The sequence below is a fragment of the Typopeltis vanoorti genome, chromosome 4 (genome assembly GCF_054136105.1).
Source record: "Typopeltis vanoorti isolate ZY-2024b chromosome 4, IOZ_Tvanoo_1.0, whole genome shotgun sequence".
Lineage (NCBI taxonomy): Eukaryota > Metazoa > Arthropoda > Arachnida > Uropygi > Thelyphonidae > Typopeltis > Typopeltis vanoorti.
The window spans coordinates 28140294-28164069 of record NC_143552.1 but is presented as its reverse complement, the minus strand read 5'-3'; the positions used below and the strand labels follow the sequence as shown (position 1 = coordinate 28164069).

The following is a 23776-nucleotide window of genomic DNA, read 5'->3' as shown; positions in this document are numbered from 1 at the left end:
GAATAATAATAAAATTTTGTAGACTAGAATTTTCATAAAAATATTTTATTTAAATTACTTGCTTTTATTTGAATTGGTTTCTTTGTGGAATTTTTATATGAATTACTTATTGTGTGAAGTTTTTTATATTTTCAGAATGAGCTAAATGAAACTGGAAAAACACTTACTGAAATCCAAGATGCACAAGTAGAAAATAATTCAGAAAACATGGAATTGAAAAGCAGATTGATTCATCTCATGCAAAAGATAGACATTCAGGTATTATTATAACATCAACAAATTTTAACTTTTTTTAAATTTAATTTTTTTAACTGCTCTGTATTTTTGAGAAATATCAATATAGTTTATCACCATGATAAGTTAAGACATCACCACAGTATTCATATATCTTAAATATGTTTGGAAATAGAATGTCAAATGTGCTTAATTAGCATTCTGTATTTGTTTTACACACTCAATGATCTCTCAGTTGTTCTAACCTTCAGATAACCAAACTCTCAGTAAACCATTGGTTTAGCATGTCATATCTGAACTCCTGAAACCTATATAATTGCTTTTTCTCTCTCTCTCTCTCTTACATAACCATACATTCATTTTAACCAACTATCAAATCAATTCCCAAATATGATTGGATTACTGTATAATATAAATTTATCGAATATGTGTTAGCGTAACATAATGTTAATTAGCAGTTTCAGATCTATCTCAACCATAATTGAGATATACAAATGAAATTTTATACTTTTTAATAAGAAGAATATCACTTTATTTCCAAAATAAATTTTTAAATGCAGTATAAAACTTCTCTTAACAGCATGATATGCCTTTTTAAAATATTTTTAAAGAAATATTTATGTGTGGATAGTAATGATAATTTCCATTTCTAATAGGTTCAGTACCATATGAAATTTTCTACTTTTTGAAAAGATTTGAAGTTTGGAACAATACTTCCCAACAACCTGATTTTAACTACTGAAGAAATATTCATCATCAATTTCCTGACATATACCCTCAAGGGGGATACAGACTGTGATGAATGCTATATGATTAAGTTTACATTTATGACTAAATCTTCTATCAGTAGCTTTCCTCCAAATTAGTCTATTACTTGTTCGATTTACTTAGACTTTGGTCTTGCTCTGAGTCTTTTTGCTGCCATCTTGGCACCAAACACCTCATTTGCTAAACTTTCCTCTCCTGTTCTGTTTAAGTAACCATATCACCTTAGATTAGCTCTGCTCACACATTCTTGAAAGCTAAAAATCTGAAGTTCCTTCCTAATATATTCATTTTTAATATGATTCTGCTACAAATGCCATCTGTTTACTTATTTAATTTTCTCAGAACTCTCATATCTGTAGTCTCTACGGTTTGATAAAGTTCTTTCCAACCCATCCCTCAGATCCATAACTTAAAATTGGTTTGAACAGTCTTGTATACTGGTAGTTTAATGTTTTAGTTAATTTCTCTCTTAGTTCAAATACACTTATTCAGCTGACTCTCCATCATATCAACTTTGTTATTCTATTGTCTATTTCCATATTTAATTGACCATCTTTACCAGCTGTAACATTTTATAGTTTTGGTCTTTCTGTTGCTGATTTTCAAAAGCAGATATTGCTAAATTTGTGATATCTGCTTTTCAATTTAGTTAGAGAATCCTGGAGACCTGCACTAAATATGTTTAGGAATACATAATCTGCATAAACCAAAGATCTAAGTTAGATATCTCTGAATCCTAATATCAGGTTTAATGTGTGCAGCATTGTATTACACCTGAGTTTACACCAGGTCATCTTCGTGTATTTGCTTCAATTCTAACTTCTGACTTTCACTTAAATGCTGATTGTGTGTGTAATCTTCTGTTTACCCCATGTAATTGCATCATTTTGAAAAACTTTTCTCTGGGCAGTTTGACACTTGACAGAAAATTCATTACTGACAATCCATTGGCCACAGATCATTGAAGGGAAATTCATCGTGGGGATTATTCTTCATAACGAAAATTTATTGCAAGAAAACTCATTACCATGGAATTCATAGTAGAGAGTATCCTTTGCAGGGAAAATTCATTGCAAGAAATTTGATATAATATTATCATGGTACACATTAACTAATTAATATTAATTATTAATTTATATTAATATTTTATAAAAGTGTGATAGGGTGGTTAGGGAGTAAGAGCACCAAATTTAAGATTATTTATTTTGTAACCTTCACTATTTTCCCACTCCATTATAATAGTTGAAATAAATCAAAGATTGAAATTTTTTGCTCCGACCTGGAAATTTATCTTCAAGAACACACACACACACAGTACAGGTATCCCTTGCTTAACGTGGGATTTGATTAATGCGGCAAAATTAATTGCGACAATCCCTTTATATACACAGCAAGAATTTTAATTAACATGCCTTTAAATGTACCAAAATTCCACCAAATACGTCATCATTGCTACAACACATGGATATGGATGTCATTGCAACTTTCAAAGCCTATTTATTTAAAAAGACATTCTCAAAGGCAGTAGAAACAACAACAGGAGAAAACATGATTAGGCTCCAAGAATTTTAGAAAAATTTTAACATTCAACACACAATCGAAAACATTTATGGCTCATGGGAGCAAGCGTCTTCTAGCTGTATGAGAGCTGTTTGGAAAACCTTTTACAGAATGCATTAAAGGCCTAGGTGGTTTTCAAAATCCTGTGAACAACATGGTTGAAGAAATGGTTGCAATTGGTGAAGACATTAGTTTTGATGGTGTTGATTCAGAAGATGCTAAATAATTATTGGATTCAAATTCAAAAGATTTCAATTACAACAATCATCTTGAAATTGAACAAAAACGCCATATAAAGACAACGAACAAATGGAAAGTGAAGATGAGGTTCCAAAGGAGATAACAATTAAAGAACTGGATGCAGTATTTCAGTTTAGAATCACTTAAGCAGCAAGTAATGGATATGAATCCAGATGCTAATCGAAGAATGCTTGTTTGCTGAGGTCTAGAGAGTCATTTTGCTTATTATCATAGAACTTACGCCGATAAGAAAAAACTAAAACTGTTCATACGACTCTAACTTTTTTTGATAAAAAATTTCAATAACTAATATTTGTGCAATTTTTTATCAAAAAAAAAAAAAAACTAATATTGCAGTAACTAATATTAGTGTCTCGGGGGGACCCTGTAACTCCTAGAGAGCATGTCCCCTGGATGGTGGATAGGGGAGCCCACCATGTATGTGTGTATATGTATATATGGTGGGGTGGTCCGAATATACTGAATAAGGACTCGTGGACCAACAGGGCCTTTAGGGACAATCATTTGATTGTAAGGTAAGTGGCACTCCCATGGACCCCTAGCTGGATCTATCCTCTTCTTCTACTTTGAGGAAGATCCACTCACTTTAATCTTTCCTATAATGCCTTATCAGCCCACTCTTCTTATTTTATGACCCTTATGCTATTAGAGTACTCGAGGGCCATTGGGTCTTTCCATTTCTGGCCTTACAACTATATCCCATCTATAAACCTTTACTATAATTCACCTATAATCTACTCCTTCCCCTTCAATATACCCTATTTCTTCTACGAGTTTAAATTTGGAAGAAGGCCAGTTCAGAGGCCTTGAATTCCAACCTCAGGCTAGACACCTGACACCTGGAATGTAAGAGGAATAGCATATAAAGAAATAGAATTAGACCAAATATTAAATGAAAGAAATTTTAAAATAGCAGTAATCACTGAAACAAAAAAGAAATTAAAAGGACCATGAGAACCAAAAATTTTAATGTGATATACAGTGGAGTTGACAGAGACCAAAGAGCACGAGCAGGAGTCTTGATTTGGATTAATAACTCCCTTTCAAACTAGTTAAAACATTATAAATTATGGAATGAAAGAATAATAGACGCTAGAATAAAAATAGATAAACGTTATTTAACAATAATTAGTTTATATGCCCCAGAAGAAGGAAGAGATCAGGATAATATGGAATTTTATAATCAGCTCCAAAAAATATATAATAAAATAAATAAAAATGATTATATAATTTTAGCAGGAGACTTAAATGCAAGAATTGGAAACACGAAAATTAATAATATAGGAATATATGGAGAACATACTCTAAACATTAATGGTAAAAAATTGATTGACTTTGTAGTTTATAATAAGCTAAAAATAATGAATTCTTTCTATAAACATGAAGACATACATAAATATACTTGGGCAGCAAGAGGATGGAAATCAATATTAGATTATTTTATCTTAAATGAAAACACATCAAAGTTTTCGTTAGATGTTAGAGTTCACAGAGGATATGAAATAAGCAGTGACCACTTCCTTGTTAAAATAAAATTAAGATTACCACCTAAATGGCTACAAGTAACAAGAACAGAAAGAAAATTTAAAACATTTGTTTATAAAACTAGACTATTAAATGACACAAATATACAATGGCTATATGAACAAAGAATTAACCAATATCTAGAAAAAATAAAACAAAATGTAGAAATAGAATGACTTAATATAAAAACGATACTAAATGAAGCAGCAAATAAAAGCTTAGGAAAGACCAAAAAATTCAATAAAAGGAAAAAAACTGAAGATCTGGGATGACACAATCAAAGAAATAATCAAAATGAAAAAAGAAGCCTATCATAAATGCCTATCATAAATATTAATATTAATTTTGAGCATTACTAATATTAATAACATGTTCAACACATATAGCAGTAAAAGAATAGAAGATGAAATAGAATATAAAAGAATAAGAGCCATAGCTAAAAGAGAAGTCAGAAAAAGACATAGAGAATTATGGAACAAATTTGTTTCTAATTTAGAACATGATTTATATAAAATAAGACCCAATGTATATAAATTTTGAAACACTCAAATGCAGATACTAATGAAAACATAAAATTAAACACCGAATTGAAATTAGAAGAATTTTTAAATTTCTACACAGAATTGTGGACAGATAAATATTTTAAAAAAGACAACTGGCAGACATTTAATGAAAATGAAAATTAAATAACTAAAGAAGAATTACAAATCAGCCTGAAAGAAACAAGAAATGGAAAATTACCTGGAGAAGATAAGCTATGTTCAGAACTATATAAATATGCAGGAACAAGATTCAAAGAAAGATTCCTATTATTTTTAAATAAAATTTATTCAACTGGTAACCCCCCCAATAGAATGGAAAAAAGAAATTGTGATTCCTATCTTTAAAAAAGGTAGTAGAGATGACCCTAAAAACTATAGAGGTATAAGCATACTAAATTTCTGTTACAAAAATAGAGCAGAATTTTAAATAGCAAACTAATGAAATATTCCGAAAACTTTATTTTAGAAGTACAGAATGGATTTAGAAGAGGACAATCATGTATAGATCTGGCCTTTTGCCTAAAATTAATAATAGAGAAAAGAAGAGAATACAATTTAGAAACACATATTGCATTTATTGACTTTGAAAAAGCATTTGATAAAGTTAAAAGAAGCATTTTATTTAACATATTAAAAGAAAGACAAATACCAGATAATACCCTGAAAGCTATTACAAGTATATATGAAAATAATCAAATACAAATAAGATTAAATCATGAGCTATCATATACGAGAGAGAGAAACCAAGGGGTCCGACAGGGATGTTCCCTCTCAGCAACTCTTCTTAATATTTACCTAAATGGAATAAAAATTTCCATGAAGGTATTAAACTTTATCCTACTGTGAACTTAAACACTCTCCTTTTTGCTGAAGACCAAATAATAATTACAAATTCTGAAGATAAGTTACAAAAAGCTATTTTAGATCTAAACGAGATAGCCAAAGATTATGGTATAATAATATCAACAGAAAAATCAAAACTATGGCCTTTAAAGGACAAGAACCAGGATAGTAATAGATAACAAGATCTTAGAACAGGTAAATTCATTTAACTACCTAGGATGTATGAAAATGAAAAAGATATAAATCCTAAAAATTGGAAAATATTTAAAAAGAACAGGTGTAATTAACTCTATATTTAAACCAAACCTAGTTCAAAAATAAACCAGACTAAAAGTATACAATACATTAGCCCTACCAGTCTTAATGTATGGAAGTGAAATCTGGACAATAAAACAAAAAGACAAACAAAGATTAACAACAGCAGAAATGAAGTTTATGAGAAAAACTGCAAAGTATACCCTATTTGATCACAAAAGAAATGAAGAAATTATGAAAGAATTTAACCAAGAACCAGTAATAGAAAAAATTAAAAAATATAAACATAAATGGATGGAACACGTTCAAAGAATGAAAATAGAAAGATTACCAAAACAAGCCTTAAAGTACAAGCCATTAGGAAAAAGAACCAGGATATCCTCTTAAACTATTCAATGATGAATTCTGAGACCGGAACAGGCCCCATTAGGCCTAAATCCTTGATGTGCATGATGATGATGAAGAACTAATAGTAGTAGGTACAAACATTTATTAAACATTTACTTTGCATTCATTTTTTATCATTCCTAAAAGAGTACCATATAAAACGAATCATTAATATAGTAATCGATCATGGACGAATTGTAATTTTTACCATTGATTATTATATTTGATTAACACGATTTTGATATACGCGGTAACATCGAGGGATTAATTAATCGCGTTAATCAAGGAATACCTGTATATGTGTGTGTGCATTTGTTCGTATACTTGTATCTTTTTCAGACAGAGCATTATTTTCTGAGAGTGAAATTTATTGCTCCGACCTGGAAATATATCTTCAGGAATGCGCGCACACAGTATATGTGTGCGTGTGTGTGTGTATGTTTTTTATACAGAGCATTATGTTCTGTGAGTGAAATTTTTGCTCCGAACAATTTACTGGAGTTATAAAAAAAAAAAAAAATCATTAGTTTGGTAGGTGTTGCACTGATATGATCGTCGGCTTGTCGAGAGCTCCTAAAAAAATTAGTAGTATTTTATGTTATCATTGGCAATTTTACTAGAATTTTACTTAGTATTGTTTGCTTTTTGTTTCTTGGTGTGTCTGTGCAATTTTTGTGTGTTTTCTGTGTTATTTTAATTATTATTTTTAAGATAAGATAGCGTACATATGGCACTGATAAAAACAGAAAAAAATGGCAGCCAGGTTGCCATGTTAAGAGTTTTGATATAAAAGAGTTTATGCAATATGCTGTCTGTGAGATGTATGCTTTGCGAAGAGCGGCGGGAGTCTCTTTAGATGGTGATAGTGGAGTTAATATGTGCAGAAAGTGTAAGGAGAATGAGGATCTCAAGCATGTTTCGAGTGGCGAGAGTGATATCATTAACGATAGTTAGAATATAAAAAATAGCGATGTGATAAGAAATTGCGAGGTAGTACCAGATAGGTGTGAGAGCATCGTTGAAAGTGTAAATGAAGGTAGAAATACAGAACAAATGGATGATTTAATTGATAATGAAAATGGTGAGATAGATGCAAGTAGCAAAATCACAAGGTTGAGCGGAGCGATACACAAAGCAAAAAGGCAACTGGAGCATATGGAAAAATGTGTGCTGAACGTATCGACTAATAAACAGGGAAAGTCTGTTATGGTAAATAATAAAATGTTTGTAAACGTCAATAAAATGAAGGAGTGAGTGCTGTATTGAGATTCGCTATTAAGAGGTGTGTTAGTTGAGAGTTTGATGAAATCGTACCAGCCAAGTGCGAACATAAAGGATGTCAGCAAATCTATTCGAGTACAAAAACAGAGGGTGAAAGAGATGATAATCATGGCAAGAACAAATGATTTGAAAGAAGACAAAATGGAAATGATAGAGGATGTGAGGGAATTACTTGAGGTAGCAAAACAGAAGAGTGAGAGAGTTAGGATGGTGAGTATTTTACCGCAGTATGACAGTGAAGTGTTTAGAAGGAGGGCCATAATTGCCAATGACGTTTTGCGTGGGTTATGCATGGAGAGTGGTGTGGAATTTGTGGATGTGTGGAGTGAGTTCGATGGGCGAAAGGATTTATATAAGATGGATGGGTTACACTTGAATGGATTTGGTGTACGGAGGCTTGAAAAAGTGTTGATGAATGAAGTGGAAGTGGATGTACAGACTCAGGGAAACTAGATTTTTTAGAGGTGGGGGAGTAGATATGCAGACTTTAGGGAGGCAGTTGAGTGTGTGAAGAGTATAATATGCCCGAGCGAGTAAGAAGGACAACCAATCAGAATGGGATAGTTAGTATAAGGCATCAAAGTAGGGATGGGACTAATGGTCTTCTGCAATTCATGTACACTTGGTTGGCACTTCCAGGCCACAGGTTGTTGGTATTAGTGAAACATGGCTGACAGAAGATGATAAAGCTAGTGAGATTGAATGCGACGGGTATAGCGTGTTCAGGAGTGACAGGGAGAATAAAGGGGGGGAGAGGAGTGTTATTGATGATAGCTGATGAGTTGCAGCTAAGGAGTATAGAAGTTGAACTGTTGAAGTTGATAGAGAAAAGAGCACATTTGAGGCTGTTTGATGTGAGATAGAGTCTAGCAGAACAAAATATACAATTGGGTGCTGCTATAGACCAGGTGATAGAATAGATGGTGGGGATACTATGCATAGGCAAATAGAAGAAATGAGTGAAAGGAGGGTAATTATTATGGGTGATTTCAATTATGGTAACATTGACTGGAAAGAGGAGAGGGCACATGGTAGGAAGGAATTGAATTTTATGCGGTTATTAAGGGACAACTATCTGCGACAGCATGTAGTGGAAAATACCAGGGGGCAGAGAGTGCTTGATCTAGTAATTGCATCTGAGAATGTGGCTGTAACGAACATGACCATGTTGCCACCAATTGGTGAGAGTGATCATAAGGTCATGACTTGGGAGGTGGTTACAGGAGTGGAATTTACAATTAAGATAGGGTACATGTGGAATTACCGGGCTGGTAAGTACGACAAGCTTAGGAGTGTGCTTAGCTCAGTGTCATGGCATGTAAAACTGCAAGGGCTGGATGTTGATAGTGCATGGGAGGTGGTTAAGAAGTGTTTGCAGGAGGCAATGGTTGAATGTATACCAAGAGTCCAAATAATCAATGAAGTAGGGGTTAAATGGATAAGCTTGAGCTGCAAAAAAAGAAACAATTGTGGAGGGAATTTAAGGAGAAAGGTGACCAGCAGCGCAGGAACAGTATGGTAACAAGGGTGGTAAGAAAAGCAAAAGCGGATTACGAAAGAAAATTGGCCATGCAGGCTAAAGAGAATCCCAAACAGTTTTTTCAATATATTGCAAGTAAAAGGAAAAATGTTCATGGCAGAATGATTTTAAAAAATGCTGAGGGTAGGGAGGTAACCGAATCGGTCGATATAGAGGAATTACTGAGCGAGCACTTTGCAAGAGTATATCATCCGGGTGGTGACATTGGAGGAATGGAAGAACCAACAGCTTATACTGAAATTGTGATGAATGGAGTAGAGGTAACTAGTCTATTACAGAACCTCAATGTCAATACATCTGTGGGATTGGATGGTATACCAGCTCGTGTCATACGTGAAGCAGCTAAAGAATTGTCAGTGCCCTTGACCATTTTGTTTAATTTGAGCCTCGGGTCTGGTTCAGTCCCAAGGGGGGTGGAAAGAGGAGAAAATAGTTCCGCTGCATAAAGGTGGCTCCAAGGCTGTTGTTGAAAATTACCGGCCAATCAGCATAACAGGAATCATTATCAAGTTCTTGGAGAAAATAGTCAAGAGGAAAATACAAGATTGGATAGATGAAAATGGGATACTGTATCGGGGACAGCATGGTTTTGTGAAGGGTAGATCATGCCTCAGTAACTTGCTCACGTATTATAACACAGTGACGGCTGAACTGGATAAGGGTAATGAGTTTACGGTGATTCTACTGGACCTTGCTGAGGCCTTTAACAGGATACAATATGGAATTCTAATCAGTAAATTGCAGCATATGGGGATGGATATAGGGTTGGTGAGATGGATAGGAGGGTGGTTGATGGAGAGATATCAGAGAGTGGTTTATTCAGGAGTAGAGTCCATAAGATGGCCTATGACTAATGGTGTGCCACATGGATCTGTTCTTGGACCACTGCTGTTTAATTTGTTCATTAATAATATAGGAAAGGATCTGAGAGGAACAGTTCATTTGTTTGCGGAAAGTTGGATGCAAAGTTGGGTTGGGCAATAGTGAATGGAGATGATGTCAAAATTTTGCAGGATGATTTGGATAGATTGGAGGTCTGGGCTAAGGAGAATGGATGTCAGTTTAATGTGGCAAAATGTAAGGTTATACATTGTGGGATGAACAGATTAGCAGCAGTTTATTACATTGGTGGAACTGTACTCCAGGAAATTGATGAGGCACGAGATTTAGGAGTGTTGTTGGATAAGGAGTTGAAATTTAGGGGGCACATTGCAAAAGTGGCCAAATCAGCTCATCAAATCACTTGGTTGCTGAAGAATACGTTGACAATCAGAGACAAGCAGGTTATTGTTCCTCTGTATCGAGCCTTGATAAGACCCCTTGATAAGACCTCTCAACTACTGTGCCCAGATTTGGTCACCTAGGTTTCTTCTTGATGGGGAGGAGGTTGAGAGGATCCAGAGGTGAGAGTTGATAGCAGGTTTGTGGAAAAAACCTTATGAGAAAAAGTTAAGGATTTGTGGGTTGCAAAAATTGGTTGATAAGTGGAGGAGGGGAGATATGATTGAGACATTCAAATTACTGAAGGGTTTCTATAAAATTAATTCAGAAGATATTTTTGAGAACAGGGCTGGTTGTGGGAGGACTAGGGGACATCCATGGAAACTGGGGAAAAGTGTGGTTAGTAAGGGTGTTAGAGCTGGGTTCTTTAATTTTAGAGTGGTGAATGAGTGTAATGGGCTGCCAGAGTCTGTGGTGGATGCTGTGACAGTGAATGAGTTTAAGGCGAGGTATGATAGATACTGTATGAATGTCGAATAATTGTGATGAATATGATTTGGGGCCTCCCTCAATGAGTCTGAGGACTCTCCTGAGTTGCCCATAATAATAATTCCTCTGGATTAAATCCTCAAAGATAGGTATCCTAGAACCTAAACATCAATTATTTCAGTAGGACAGAAATATATTTCAAAATAAAAACATTTTTTTCCTCCTCAACTGAATAATGGTCAAAAAGGATTCATTCTTTGGCTATTTATTTCAACCATTGGAACTGTGTAGAAAAAAATAGTGACAGGTTGCAGAAGTAAATAAACATTCTTAAATTTGGTGCTCTTACTCCCTAACCACACTTTTGTAATATTGAATTTTAATTTTGTAATTTTGAAATATTAATATCCCATCTATGGAGTCTGTAGTATCTAAGTGAGAAGGAAAAAATATTAATAATTTAAGAAATAATAGAAGTTGGGGAATTCACTGATCAGTCAAATACAAAATATTAATTTCATATTATTAAAAAAGTGAAATAAAATCTAATTAAATAAATAATATAGAAATACAGGAAAAAAACTATATATTTCTAAAATATGTCTTGTGTTGCATTAGTTTTTCATATATGTGTATCATTGGTGTTGCATGATCGTTTCGGTTGGGTGTGCTGTCATGTTTTCCAGGAGTGGGGGGGAGCATGGAGACAAATAATTACATCAATAAACGTCTTTTAGCTTTTTATATATAATTATTTGGCGATGTAAACAATAAATACATTATTTTCATTTTGAGCTCAAAATTTAAGCTCACCTAGTCATGCCTTTTCAGCAGTTTAAAAATAATACAACACTAAGAATTTGACACACTGCACCCTCTTTACATCTTTTCGAATGGCTCAAATGTCTATGCATTTTGAAAGCACACCCGGGCTTTTAACACGAATGTGATGCAATGTTTACGCTGCGAAAGCGCTTGCTTCATGAAGTACTAATACTTGATTATTCTCGTGAAGAGGGCAATGAAGCATTAGTACATTATATTGTGTTCAATTTTAGGAATCATGCGTGAAGTCTGCAAACATTTGGGTGAGTCTTTAACAGGAATAAATGAAAAAATATGATATTGGTGATACTGATATTTCGTGGATGAGCACCACACACCTAGCACACCCGGAATATTTGCCCCTGCATCCGATCATTATCGGAATTATCCACACTTTTGGGAATCCTAAATTCATTAGTTTTTTTTTTAGTATCAGCAGTTCTTCTGTCTTATCAATCTTACATATGGTATTTTGTTGTAGATCAACAACGTCTTATAATACGCAGAATATTCATTTTTATTCAGAAATAGATATTTTTTACTGTCTGTTGTTTCCGAAGACTTAGAATAAAAATGTCTCTATACCGTTAAAAAAACTTTGCAACCTCAACAGATGCTATACTGCACAAGCAAAAGAAAAAACAATTAGCATTTTTCTCCTAACATCCACTTTCAAATTTTCAGTTCCAGAAAACATGTGTAACAGCAGTTTGTAATAAAGCCATTGAATATAGTAATCTCTCAACTCATGACAACATTCAATTGGATTGGTTCCCACAATAACCACTCACAGCCGCTAGGTGCCGAGTGAGCTCAAAATTTAAGCTCACCTAGTCACGCCTTCTCAGCAGTTTAAAAATACTACAACACTAAGAATTTAACACGCTACGCCTCTTTACATCTACCAGAAGAATATTTTGCTGCCACCTTGATGTTTATTTTCTATATTCTTGCCAAAGTCCTCCATTACTTTTGTTTAGCTAATTTTACACAGTGTTTAGCATTCTTGCATTTGTCTCTGTATTCTCTAAGAGGACAAGCTGACTTATTTGCCAGGAACTTTTGATATGATTTCTTCTTCTTTTCCTTCACTGCCCCTTTAACTTCCTGTGTCCACCAGGGAGTTCTGATTTTTCTATCCTTGCAGACAACCTCATCACCTGCCTCTCTAGCTGAATCAATCAATGTTTTCTTCAGGGCTTGCCACTGAATCTCCAAGGTTTGATTCCTGTTCTCAAACTCTTTCATTTTATCTTCAGTAATCTTTGTGTATTTTAGTCTACAGTTCACATCTGATTGCTGCTCAACTTTTATTCGCTTTAAAATTTTCTTACATGTTATTCTTTTCAATATGAAATTCAATTTTATCTTGTTGAAGACTAAATAGTGATTGCTTCCAATTTCAAATCCTCTGTACACTCTGGTGTCCTGCACCAGGAAGAAAACATCACTATCAACAATAACATAGTCAATGAGACTTTTTTTATTCTTTGCCTCTTCTCTCCATGTGAATTTGTGCACATTTTTATGTTGGATCATGATGTTAGTAATAACCAGTCCATATCCTGAGCAGAAATCCAACAGGTATTTGCCATTATTATTAGCTTTGCTCTTTTCTCCAAATTTTCCTAAAATATTTTTGTATGTCTGACAATCATTTCCTACTCTGCTATTTAGATCCCCAAAAAGGACCAACTTTTCCTTTTTCATTATGTCAGTTGCATTCTCTAAAGCATTAAAAAATTCCTCCACTTCTACCTTAGTAGAACCTTCTGTGGGACCAAATAAGTCTCATTGTCCAATTCCCCATTCTGATGTTTGCCCACATCACTCTACTTGACACTGCCTGCCATTCAAGAAGATGAGCCTCGTATTTTATGTTGAATACTATGGCTACTCCTTCTTTTCCTTGATTGTCATTTCCTGAATATAACATTTTGTATTTATTGCTCAGAAAGATCTCACCAGTTTTTGTCTGTTTTGTTTCAGTCACCCCTATTATGCTGATCTGGTACTTATCTAATTCCTCAGGTAGTTCCATTTCTTTGCCATTCAGGCTTATGTTGATAGTACCGAACTTTAACTCTGGTGATGTTGAGTTGGGGTGTGCTCTCAGATTTGTTCCAGTAACTGACTCTTCACTGTTTGCCCTGGTTCCTTGGCGAAAACAACCGGGGCCTTGTTTAACCGGGCGATGCCCCAGCCGCAATGAAATTTTGTCATGTTGTACCATCATTTTGTATATTGGTTTAAGCCCATAAGAATACAATTTGGTTCGCTAAATCCCAAATTGCCAGCCCATCCTCGTTCGTTCAGTATCCAGGTAGATACCCAACAGGGTTCACCACGAGTAGGTGAGGATTGAACATCAGGTCAGAAGCCTTTGTCGGTTCTCTGCATTCCTTTGAAGGCTATGTAGAGGTGTCCTCTCATTTATGCAGCTTTGACCCTTAAACGCCCCCTATACTTATAGCACACCCTTAAGCACATTCTATACTTAATTATTGGAATTTCATCTATTTAAGTTTTCTTTGTCTCAGTAACACCAATTATGACCATATGTTGCTTTTCATTTTTCTGCATGCTCATTTCCTTTCCATTAATACTTGTTCTGTTGTGATGGTCTCGATGTTTAGTTCGGTTAATGTTGAATTTATTCTTCTAGATGTTGAGGTGAAGTTTGTTTTAGTAGCAGACTTCTCACTGTTTGCTCTCCTTCCCTGTTGAATACAGCAGGAGAACTTACCATTCATTGCCCCACCCAGCATGAAATACCATCATGTTTATTTGTGGTTTAAGCTAGTAGTGAGTCCAGTTTGGTTGGCTAAGTCACACATTGACAGCCTATCCTCAGTGCCTGCTGGATACCTGGGTGCATTCATCACCATTTGAACGTGAGAATTGGACATCATGTCAGAAGCCCCAGTCAGTTCTCCACATTCTTTGAAGGCAGTATGGAGGCCTCCTTTTAGATATCTGGATGATGAATAACAGTGGAAATAGTGTGCATCCTTGTCTTAAACCTCATTTTACATCAAATCTATCGCCTTCAATTCTGACATCTGACTTACAACTTGAATATTGTCTGTGTAATTCTTGACGTAATGTCTCATTTATACCATATAATTGAAATGTTTTGAACACTTTTCTCTTGGCACCTTTTCATATGCCGTTTGCAAATCTATGAAATTTAAACACACATTGTTATTATATTTCCCATCATCATATTCCTGACATGTATCCTCAGGAGTGTACAAGATATCATGAAAAGTTTACACAATTACTAAGTTCCTGTTGACAATTTTGCTTCAAATTAATTGATTTTTTTGATGGAGGGGAGTACTTAAGAGTCAAAGCTGAATAACTGAGAGGAGACCTCCACATAGCCTTTAAAGGAATGCAGAGAAAACCAACTAGGTCTATAGACATAATATCCAACCCTCACCTTCTCGTGGTGCACCCTGTTAGGTATCCACCTGGATACCTAACAGGGTGTAGCTGACCAATTTGTATTCTTATTGGCTTAAACCACAGTGTAAAATGATGGTACAACATGATAGAATTTAATGTTGGCTGGGACATCGCCTAGTTAAACAAGCCCCCCCCCCCGTTTTCACCAGGGAACCTGGGTGAACAGCAAAAAGTCAGCTGCTGGAACAAATCCTGAAACACATCCCAACTCAACATCACTAGAGTTCAAGATCAGTACTATCAGCATAAGAATCCTGAATGGCAAAGAAATTGAACTTAATTGATTTTTTTTTATCTTTTTTTTTTTATTTTTTTTATCATGACTCCAGTATCGTCAGAACTTATATTTCAGTTTCCTAGAATAGTTCTTACTATATCAATTTCCCTAGATTGTCTTCTCTGGATCTTTTTTGTTGCCATTCTAGCAAAAAAAAAAAAAAAAAAAAAAAAAAAACTTGGTTTACTAATCTTTGCTCTCCCATTCTGTTTAAGTAATCATATCACCTGAGATTAATATCTATATATGTATGTATAATAATGTCAAGTTACTTCCTAATATCCTCATTTTTAATATGATTCTGCCACTAATGCCATCTGTTCACTACCCTAATCTTTCTCAGAACTTTCATATCTGTGGTCTCCATTCTTTAGTAAAGTGTTTTATTTTTACCCAAACTCTCAGATCCATATGTAGAGATTGGTTTGAACACCGATTTTATACAGCTAGTTTAATGTTTAAAGTAATTTCTCTCTTGTTCCATATAAGTTTATTCATGACTTCCTTCCATACCAACACTGCAAATTATCATGCCTATTTTCGTATTTACCGTATTTGCCGGCTTATAAGATGCACTTTTTTTCTTTGAAATTAGGTCTGAAAAACAGGGTGTGTCTTATACGCCAATACTTAGTTTTTTATTATTTTCATTTCTGGAAATTTTCTCTGTTCCGAGTTACGCGATTTCTTTCTTGCTTCCTTGCGGTGTGTGAGAGCATTCCAGTTACGTTAGTTATGTATTCTAGTTACTTTACTGAAATACATTTCAGTATTCCAGTTATGGATAGATGACATACTAGCCTACCCTGCTAGTATGGGATCGGTTTCGTTCTCACAGAACAGATGTTAAAAATAAACCCAAGGAATTGAAAACTCAGTTAGCTCTAATTCCAGGAGATCTAAGTAGCTAGGTAGTCATCCTCAACCTTTAGATGTCTGTATTAATAAACCATTTAAGGGATTTATGAAGGAGAAGTGGAACACTGCATCCAGAAGACTGCTGGATGCAGTCTTCAGATTTTGAGGTTACGCCATCACGAAGAAGGAAGAGGCCTAGCATTTTGCAAGTTTGTGAGTGGGTCAAAGCTTCATGGGATGCTGTAAAAACTGAGACAGTGGTTAAATCATTTAAGAAGTGTGGCATTAGTAATGCACTGGATGGTACAGAGGACAATTTGTTGTATGAGGACTCAGAGGTTTCAAGTGCCTCTTATTAACTCTGGAGATGAATTTGGTTCTGACGAAGAAGATTAAAAGGTGGCTATTCTTTCCTAGTTAGATTAGGTATTTGTTGAAAGTAGATCTGCTTATTACTTTATATTTAAAATACTGCAAATTTATTATAATATTGAATGATAAAGTTTTTTTCCTAAAAATGTGTACAAAAAAGGAGATGCGTCTTATACTCCGGAAAATACGGTAATTTGTTCATCTTCATTGCACATTGTACCTAAGTAGCCAAAATGTTTTATTTTTCTTGCTCTATAGGTTTCCATGCAGTGTGTGTGTGTGTGTGTGTGTTGAAAATGTGATTTTGACAACCGCTATTTGGACTGAACCCAACTTGGTTTTCTTCAAGATTACCTTACACAGTTTTATTTTGCTTTTGATAGATACTTACTGTGAGAGAACTTTACTGCAGTTATCCAGAATTTAATCTTGTGATTATGTGTTCTGAACTATTCAGCCCCTGGTAAAACTTTTATACATGTATATATGAGCATTTCATATCATCTGCTGTAGTGCCTTTCTACATTTCAGGATTTTGATGTCTTTTTTCCCTTCAAGTACAGGTATCCCTCACTTTACACAATTAATTGGTTCTATGAAATAATCGCGTAACACGAAATCACGTAAAGTGAGTTGAATTTAGCATGGGTGAGATAGGGATAGGAGTTTCTTCAGAAGGATAAAAAAATTAAAACTTTACAACTGTGAGCAAAAGAAATTTTAATGAATGAATTATTTAAACTTATAAACAAAAATGCACAAATTTCATCGTTTTGTCAAGATTGAACATTTACTGAGGCAAATAACCATGTTCCTGAATTGCACTTAGAAATTTTGCTGGAAAGTTCTCAGCCGCAACAATATCAGCTCCTGCGGCCTCATCAGCTTGAAATTATGGAATCCATGTCACACCTTGAAACGTTCAAACCACCCAGCACTTGCAGCAAAAGATTGCACTTTAGGATCAGGATCTATAGCATTCAAATCATCAAACAAACTTTTCGCTTTAGCCTGGATATTCATGATGGATAATGGAACGGCATGTTCAATCCATTGGGCCAACATCCTTTCTAATTTCTCCATAATTGGTGCCCTTATCTGTGTTATCTTAGTTGTCAACATTCTCTTTGCACTTTTACAACTTTCTTTTATTTTCTCTGCTTGATTTCTTATTGTTCTTAAAGTTGATTCTGAAATTCCTGTAGCTCTATGTCGATTGTTATAGCTTTCCTGTTTTTTAGTCTTGGAAGTATTTTGATCACAACTACCTCTTTTTTTTTTTCTCCATAATATTTGCATTGTAGAAGACTCCAACAATGGAGCTTACTAGTTCTACACCTTCTGTGAGACTGACATGCAGCACGATGCCGCCTTGTCAAAGCGGTGTGCACACAAAGTCACGTGACCACACACAGGGTGACTGTGAAATTGCTACTTGTTGTGATTTTTTAAATTAACTGTTTAAAATCGCTTTATAGCAAAAATACATAAAGTGAGATCGCATATAACGAGGGATACCTGTATTGATATGTACTCTGATTTCATTCCTCTTGAATATTTGCTATCATTCTTCTGTCACTGCTCGTTTCATTTGGCACTCTTTTAGAGTAATGAATCGAGACATCTAGAATATTTTTGTCTTCAGTTTTCATGCTACCTTTATCAGCTTTGATTCATTTTACAGTACTGTTTCCTCCATTTCTAAGATTTTTTTTAATAGCCACCAGACCATTTTGCCACTTTTATCTTCTATACTCTTACCAAAGGCTTCCCATGGCTTTTGTTTGTGTGTTTTACAACAACACACACTGCTTCACCTTCTTACACTTCTCTGTGTTCTCTCAGAGCATGTGTTGATGATTTATTTGATAGGAGCTTGTAATATATTTCTTCTTTTCCAGGACTGCCTCGTTGACTTTATGACTACATCCTGGATTTTTCTGTCCTCTCAGACAGCTTCAACGCATGCCTCTCTTTTTTAGTCAGTCAGTGTTTTCTTCAGATTCTGCTACTCAGTTCCCCAGTTTCTGGTGCTTGTATTCAAACTTCTTCATTCTTTCTTTAATAATATTTGTTTATTTGTATAACTCATATCTGAAAGCTGGTCAGCTTTGAATTTTTTTAAATTTTCTTACATGCTTTCTTTTCAATATGATATTCAATTTTATCTTGCTCAAAACTAAATGGTTATCATTTATTATTTCAAATTTTCTGTATACGCTTGTGTTCTGAACCAATCTGACATTATTGTTAACAGGATTGTATTCAGTGAATTCCTGCACATCTTTATGTTTGAACATGGCATTAGTAATGAATATGTCCTGAACAGAAATTCAGTAGGTATTTACCATTATTATTATTATTAGTTTTTCTCAAATCATTGCTATATTTCTGGTATTCATTTTCTGCTCTGCTATTTACATCACCAACAATGATTTACTTTTTTTTTCAATGTAAAATGCCTTACCTCACTGTATTTTTTAGGGATATTATATATAAGTAATAATTATATATAATATAATTATTAATTATAATTATACTTCTGATATTTCAGCAAAGTTAAATTGCCATCATCAGGGAATATAGCACAGTATGATATGTGCACAAGCACTAACAATGGGCAAACAAGGCTGAAGCATGGCAACCAAAGTTAATCTTAAAGTACTAAATAGGTGTCCCGTAGTGAGTTAATGGAAGGTCTTAGTCATTTTCAGAACTTTGCTCTAAAGTTCTGAAAATGACTGCTTCCCAAATTTGAGACAATTTCGTGTAACCAAATTTGTTGAGGTTTGGGTAGTTTCTTAGGGCTGAGGCAGATTCTAAGAATAATCTTTCATACTTTTATTTGCTGCATTGCTATTGAATTGCTTTCTTCCAATGTATCATGTTGCCTTTTTATCCATATAGCTAACAACATCATCCTGGATGTAGTCGCTGTTCTTATGCAACATTGATTCACCCACATGCAAATTAGCCAAACATTTTGCCAAAGTGCTCTTCCTGCATATTGACAACACCCCCTTCACAAATAAAAAAAAAAACTCAGCCCACTTTAAAGCCAGTATAGAAAACCTCACACTTCAACACACTGACATAATGGTCAGTTTTGATGTCTCTTCTACAACTCACCAAAGTCTCACTCAAAGACCTATAGATTTCATTCAAGCTGAATTTCCTCATAATATCTCACCGCCCTGTTTACTTTCACCCTGAACTCTTGTTATTATGTTTGGCAAGAAAAAATTCTATAAACAAAAGGAGATGTCTATGGGCTCTCTGCTTTCTTTCTTTCTTTCTCCACCCCATCTAGCTTTTTTCATGGAACTCTTTGAATAGAAAGCCTTAAACTCAGCTACACATAAACCCACTGTTTGGCTGCACTACATAAGTGATGTTTTGGCCATGTGGCCAAATGGAGAAAACATCTTAACATTTTCACTTCCAACATTTTCTTAACGCATCTAAACAACATCCCAGGATCCAGTTCACCTTAGAAAAGGAAAAGAATAACAACTGCCTCCCCTTCTTGAACACTCTAATTACATGCCAGCCTAATGGATCCCTGGCTTTCTCAGTCTGCAGAAAACTAACACACACCTTGCACACCAATAGTTACATTCTCCTCCAGGTAGTATGGGATTAAGTAAAACCCTGTATGTATAAAAACAGGCCAAAATTAATCAGTTCTCGTAACACTACCCTTTCTACTTAACTTGACTACATTCTCAACACTTATATTGCTACAATCCCCACTGAATTCAAAAAAAAAAAAAAAAAAGTATTATTCCCCCCCCCCCCAGAATAGACACCACCAAATCTAACACTTTACCATATATCGAGGGTACATCAGAAAAACTAACAAGAATTTTAAGATTCTCGTTAGGAATTTTTACAGATGATATAAAAAAAACTGGCATCATTTATTGACTCTACCAAGGACTAGCCACATACCCCCTAGACCTGCCAGGTGTTTACCAGAGGTTCTTTGCAGTTGCAGACAGTCCTATTATGGTGGAACCAGATAGTCCTTCTGTAAAAACAGTCATAATTTAAAATTATGAATATTTTTACAAATTGTGTATGTTAGTGTTAGTACATTATTAGTTTTGGTTTCATAATACGTATTGTCGGCACTTGCGATGTGCCCATTATTGATGTTATTTTGTCAAAATGAAATGTAAAGCAGTTAAAAATTTATGTACTTATTGGATTTGAATAGTTGTGTTACTTTTAGAAATTTTATTGTGGTTTAAAATTATTAAGTGCTGTGTTTTGTAAAGACATTCTCATAATGCCAATGGAGTCAACACGTCAGCCATTATACCTAACTTCTTGCTTGCCACTTTCATGGAGTGCACATGCTCAGTGAGGAGTTTTCATGGGTGATTGATAGCTGACAGAGGGAGAGCGTTCAGTATGAGGTAACAGAAACAACAAGGGAGCGTTTCGTATCGAAGTAACAGGAAAATCAAGGGAGAGCTAATGGGAGTTTAAGAATGCAGGTGGAGAAATTTTGTTCTTACGAAGTTTATTTAGTTGTATGTGACAGTGGGAGAAATATTAATAAAAGATTTCAAAAAAGGAATCGTAGAACTGTGAGCCTTTAAAGTGGAGGAGTTAAGACTGTAAATAAGTATTGGTAAATAAAAGAAAATATTGCAATTGATGTTCTATAGGAATGTTCAAGGAAACGCTGATTTGAAAATTTCATCTGTTTTAATAACGCTGGATCTATCTGTTATTTCTACTGGAAAAGAAGATGGAATTTAGCAACTCAGGTAAAGCAGTCGAAGAAGCCTTTTTTTTGCTGGTACAAAAATTAACAAAATTGAACTGCATGAGGTAAGAGTATTTATACTTCGGTGAATTCAGAATATCTATACTTCAGAGTCAGGAAGAATAATGTGTGCTACATAAGGGTGATGAGAAAGAGAATCTTATATCTTTGGAAAAAGGCCTTAACAAGGAAGCTGACTATGAGCATTTTGCTATTATATAAACAAGGTTTAGTCTAGTAGACGTGATTAACTATATGTTAAACAAACCAGTAATAGAATGAGTCAGAGAATGGGTGATCTCTAAAGTGGATCCAGTTAATTTTGTAGTTAGTTGTGTAATTTTATTTGAAGTGAATATATTGTTTTTGTTTTATTAAATGTGATTTTGTATTTTGGTCTTGAGTCAGTGATTTTTCGGATTCTGAAAGAAACAGTTAAAAGTCATTGCACCAATCGGAATTTTGAACCCTTGTGCATATATAAAAACACTCAGAAATAGAAATCATTATAAAGAAAATCTCATAACAAATGAGGATTGATAATAATTAATTAATAAATAATCCCTCTTTATAACATTTCCAAACAGGAAAGACTATCTAGTTCCACCACTACAATCGTTAAAGACTTGCTGAAATTTGTGTTGGACATCCACCACAAGATACATTGGAAAAAAGCTCCTCTACTGCACCACAGCCAATATAATTATGAAAGTTTACTCTTAGAATCTGCGCCTTGCCGTTGAGAAATTACACAAATCACAAGTTTGGTTGCATGAAACTGTCCTCCCAAATTTTGGGAAACAGTCCCCTGAACTTTAGCCCAACAACCAAGACCTTCCATTACCCCCCACTGGGTGTGGGGGGGGGGGCTGTTTAGTACTTTAGGTCCAACTTTTTTATTTTATGCTTCAGCCTCATTTACCTATTGTTAATAAATAATCCCTCTTTATAACATTTCCAAACATTAGTGCCTGCTTGCACATATCATACTGTGCTGTATTCCCTAATGAAAGCAGTTTGACTTTTCTAATGATTTGAAGAATTTCCTTCCACCTTCACGAGATCATAGGCCCAAATAAGTCTTGTTGTGCAGTTTAACAGTTTGATGTTTGCCTGCATTACTCTGCTTGATGTTTCTTGCCATTCCAGAAGAGTATTTCCATGTTTATTGCTATGGCTACTCCTTCCTTTTCCTGATATTATTTCTTGAATATAATGTCTTGTAGTTGATATTTAGAAGAATCTCACCTGTTTTATTTTCTTTGTTTTAGTAACTTCAGTTACATTGATGTGATACTCCCTCCATGTGAAGCATCTGTTCATGATGGAGGAGACCTTCCAGTGATGGTACTGACTGTTGTCATTCTTATTCACTTTTTGCATGCTTTTCTTCCCATGTTCTTCACCCTACAGGAAAACCTTGCTTAATGTGATTAATTAATCCATCAATTAATTTTCGCTAAGCGAAATCGCATTAAGTGAATGCAATAAATAATAAGAATAATTACAATTCATCCATCAGTTAGCATAAATCTAAAAAAAAATTACAATATAATTTACAGCGAAAAATTTATTTGAGGATAAAATCATCAAAGTTAATAAAAATCAATTGCTTAAATTTTTATTTAATGTCTAAATATTTGATTGAGCTACTTTTTTACAAAAAAAAATTAAGTAACGATGTTTGAATAGTAGCAGACTTTTTCATCTTGTCATGCAATTTGTGATATCTGGCGATCTCTTTATCAAGATTTTGGCAGACTTTGAAGCTTCGTTGCATATCAGGATCAGCATCAAACTAAATTTCCTTAGTGTCCAATGTGATTGAAAACTAGGTCAAGTTCTTTTGCATTTAGTTTCTTCGTCATAACATTCTCTTGTTTGCACTCCTTAATTTCTTCATATGCACGCTCTTCTGAATGGGAATTGAGCAAGTTTCTCACATCTTTATTATCCAGTTCATTAAATCCAAGTTCTTTTCAAATTGTGCTGATTTCTTCAATAATGTTAGCTCTTGGATTTTGCACACGATAAACTAATATAGTCTTGAGTTCAAAAGTCGCCTTCTGCATAACCCCCTATTGAAAGTGTAAGATGATCTTTAGATACTTTGTATTCTGGTTGAGATTCTTCAGTTTTAACTAGAAAAGTTTTTATTGGCATACGCTTCCAAAAGAGACCAGTTTCATTGATGTTGAATATTTGATGAGAGTCGTAATCACCGTCCTGAATTATCCTTTGCATTTCTTCAGGAAACTTTGCCACATAATCTTTATCAGCACTAGCAGGTC

At 34.5% G+C, this 23776-nt stretch overlaps 1 protein-coding gene across 1 annotated transcript in view; it reads left to right on the top strand.

Annotated features, from left to right (window-relative positions):
- Positions 1–23776, top strand: part of LOC150107184 (uncharacterized) — a 646985-nt gene that overhangs the window by 396864 nt on the left and 226345 nt on the right. The window contains exon 16 of the mRNA XM_090391664.1: positions 136–258. Within this exon, the coding sequence (XP_090247790.1) occupies positions 136–258 (123 nt within the window). The remainder of the gene's footprint in view (positions 1–135; positions 259–23776) is intronic.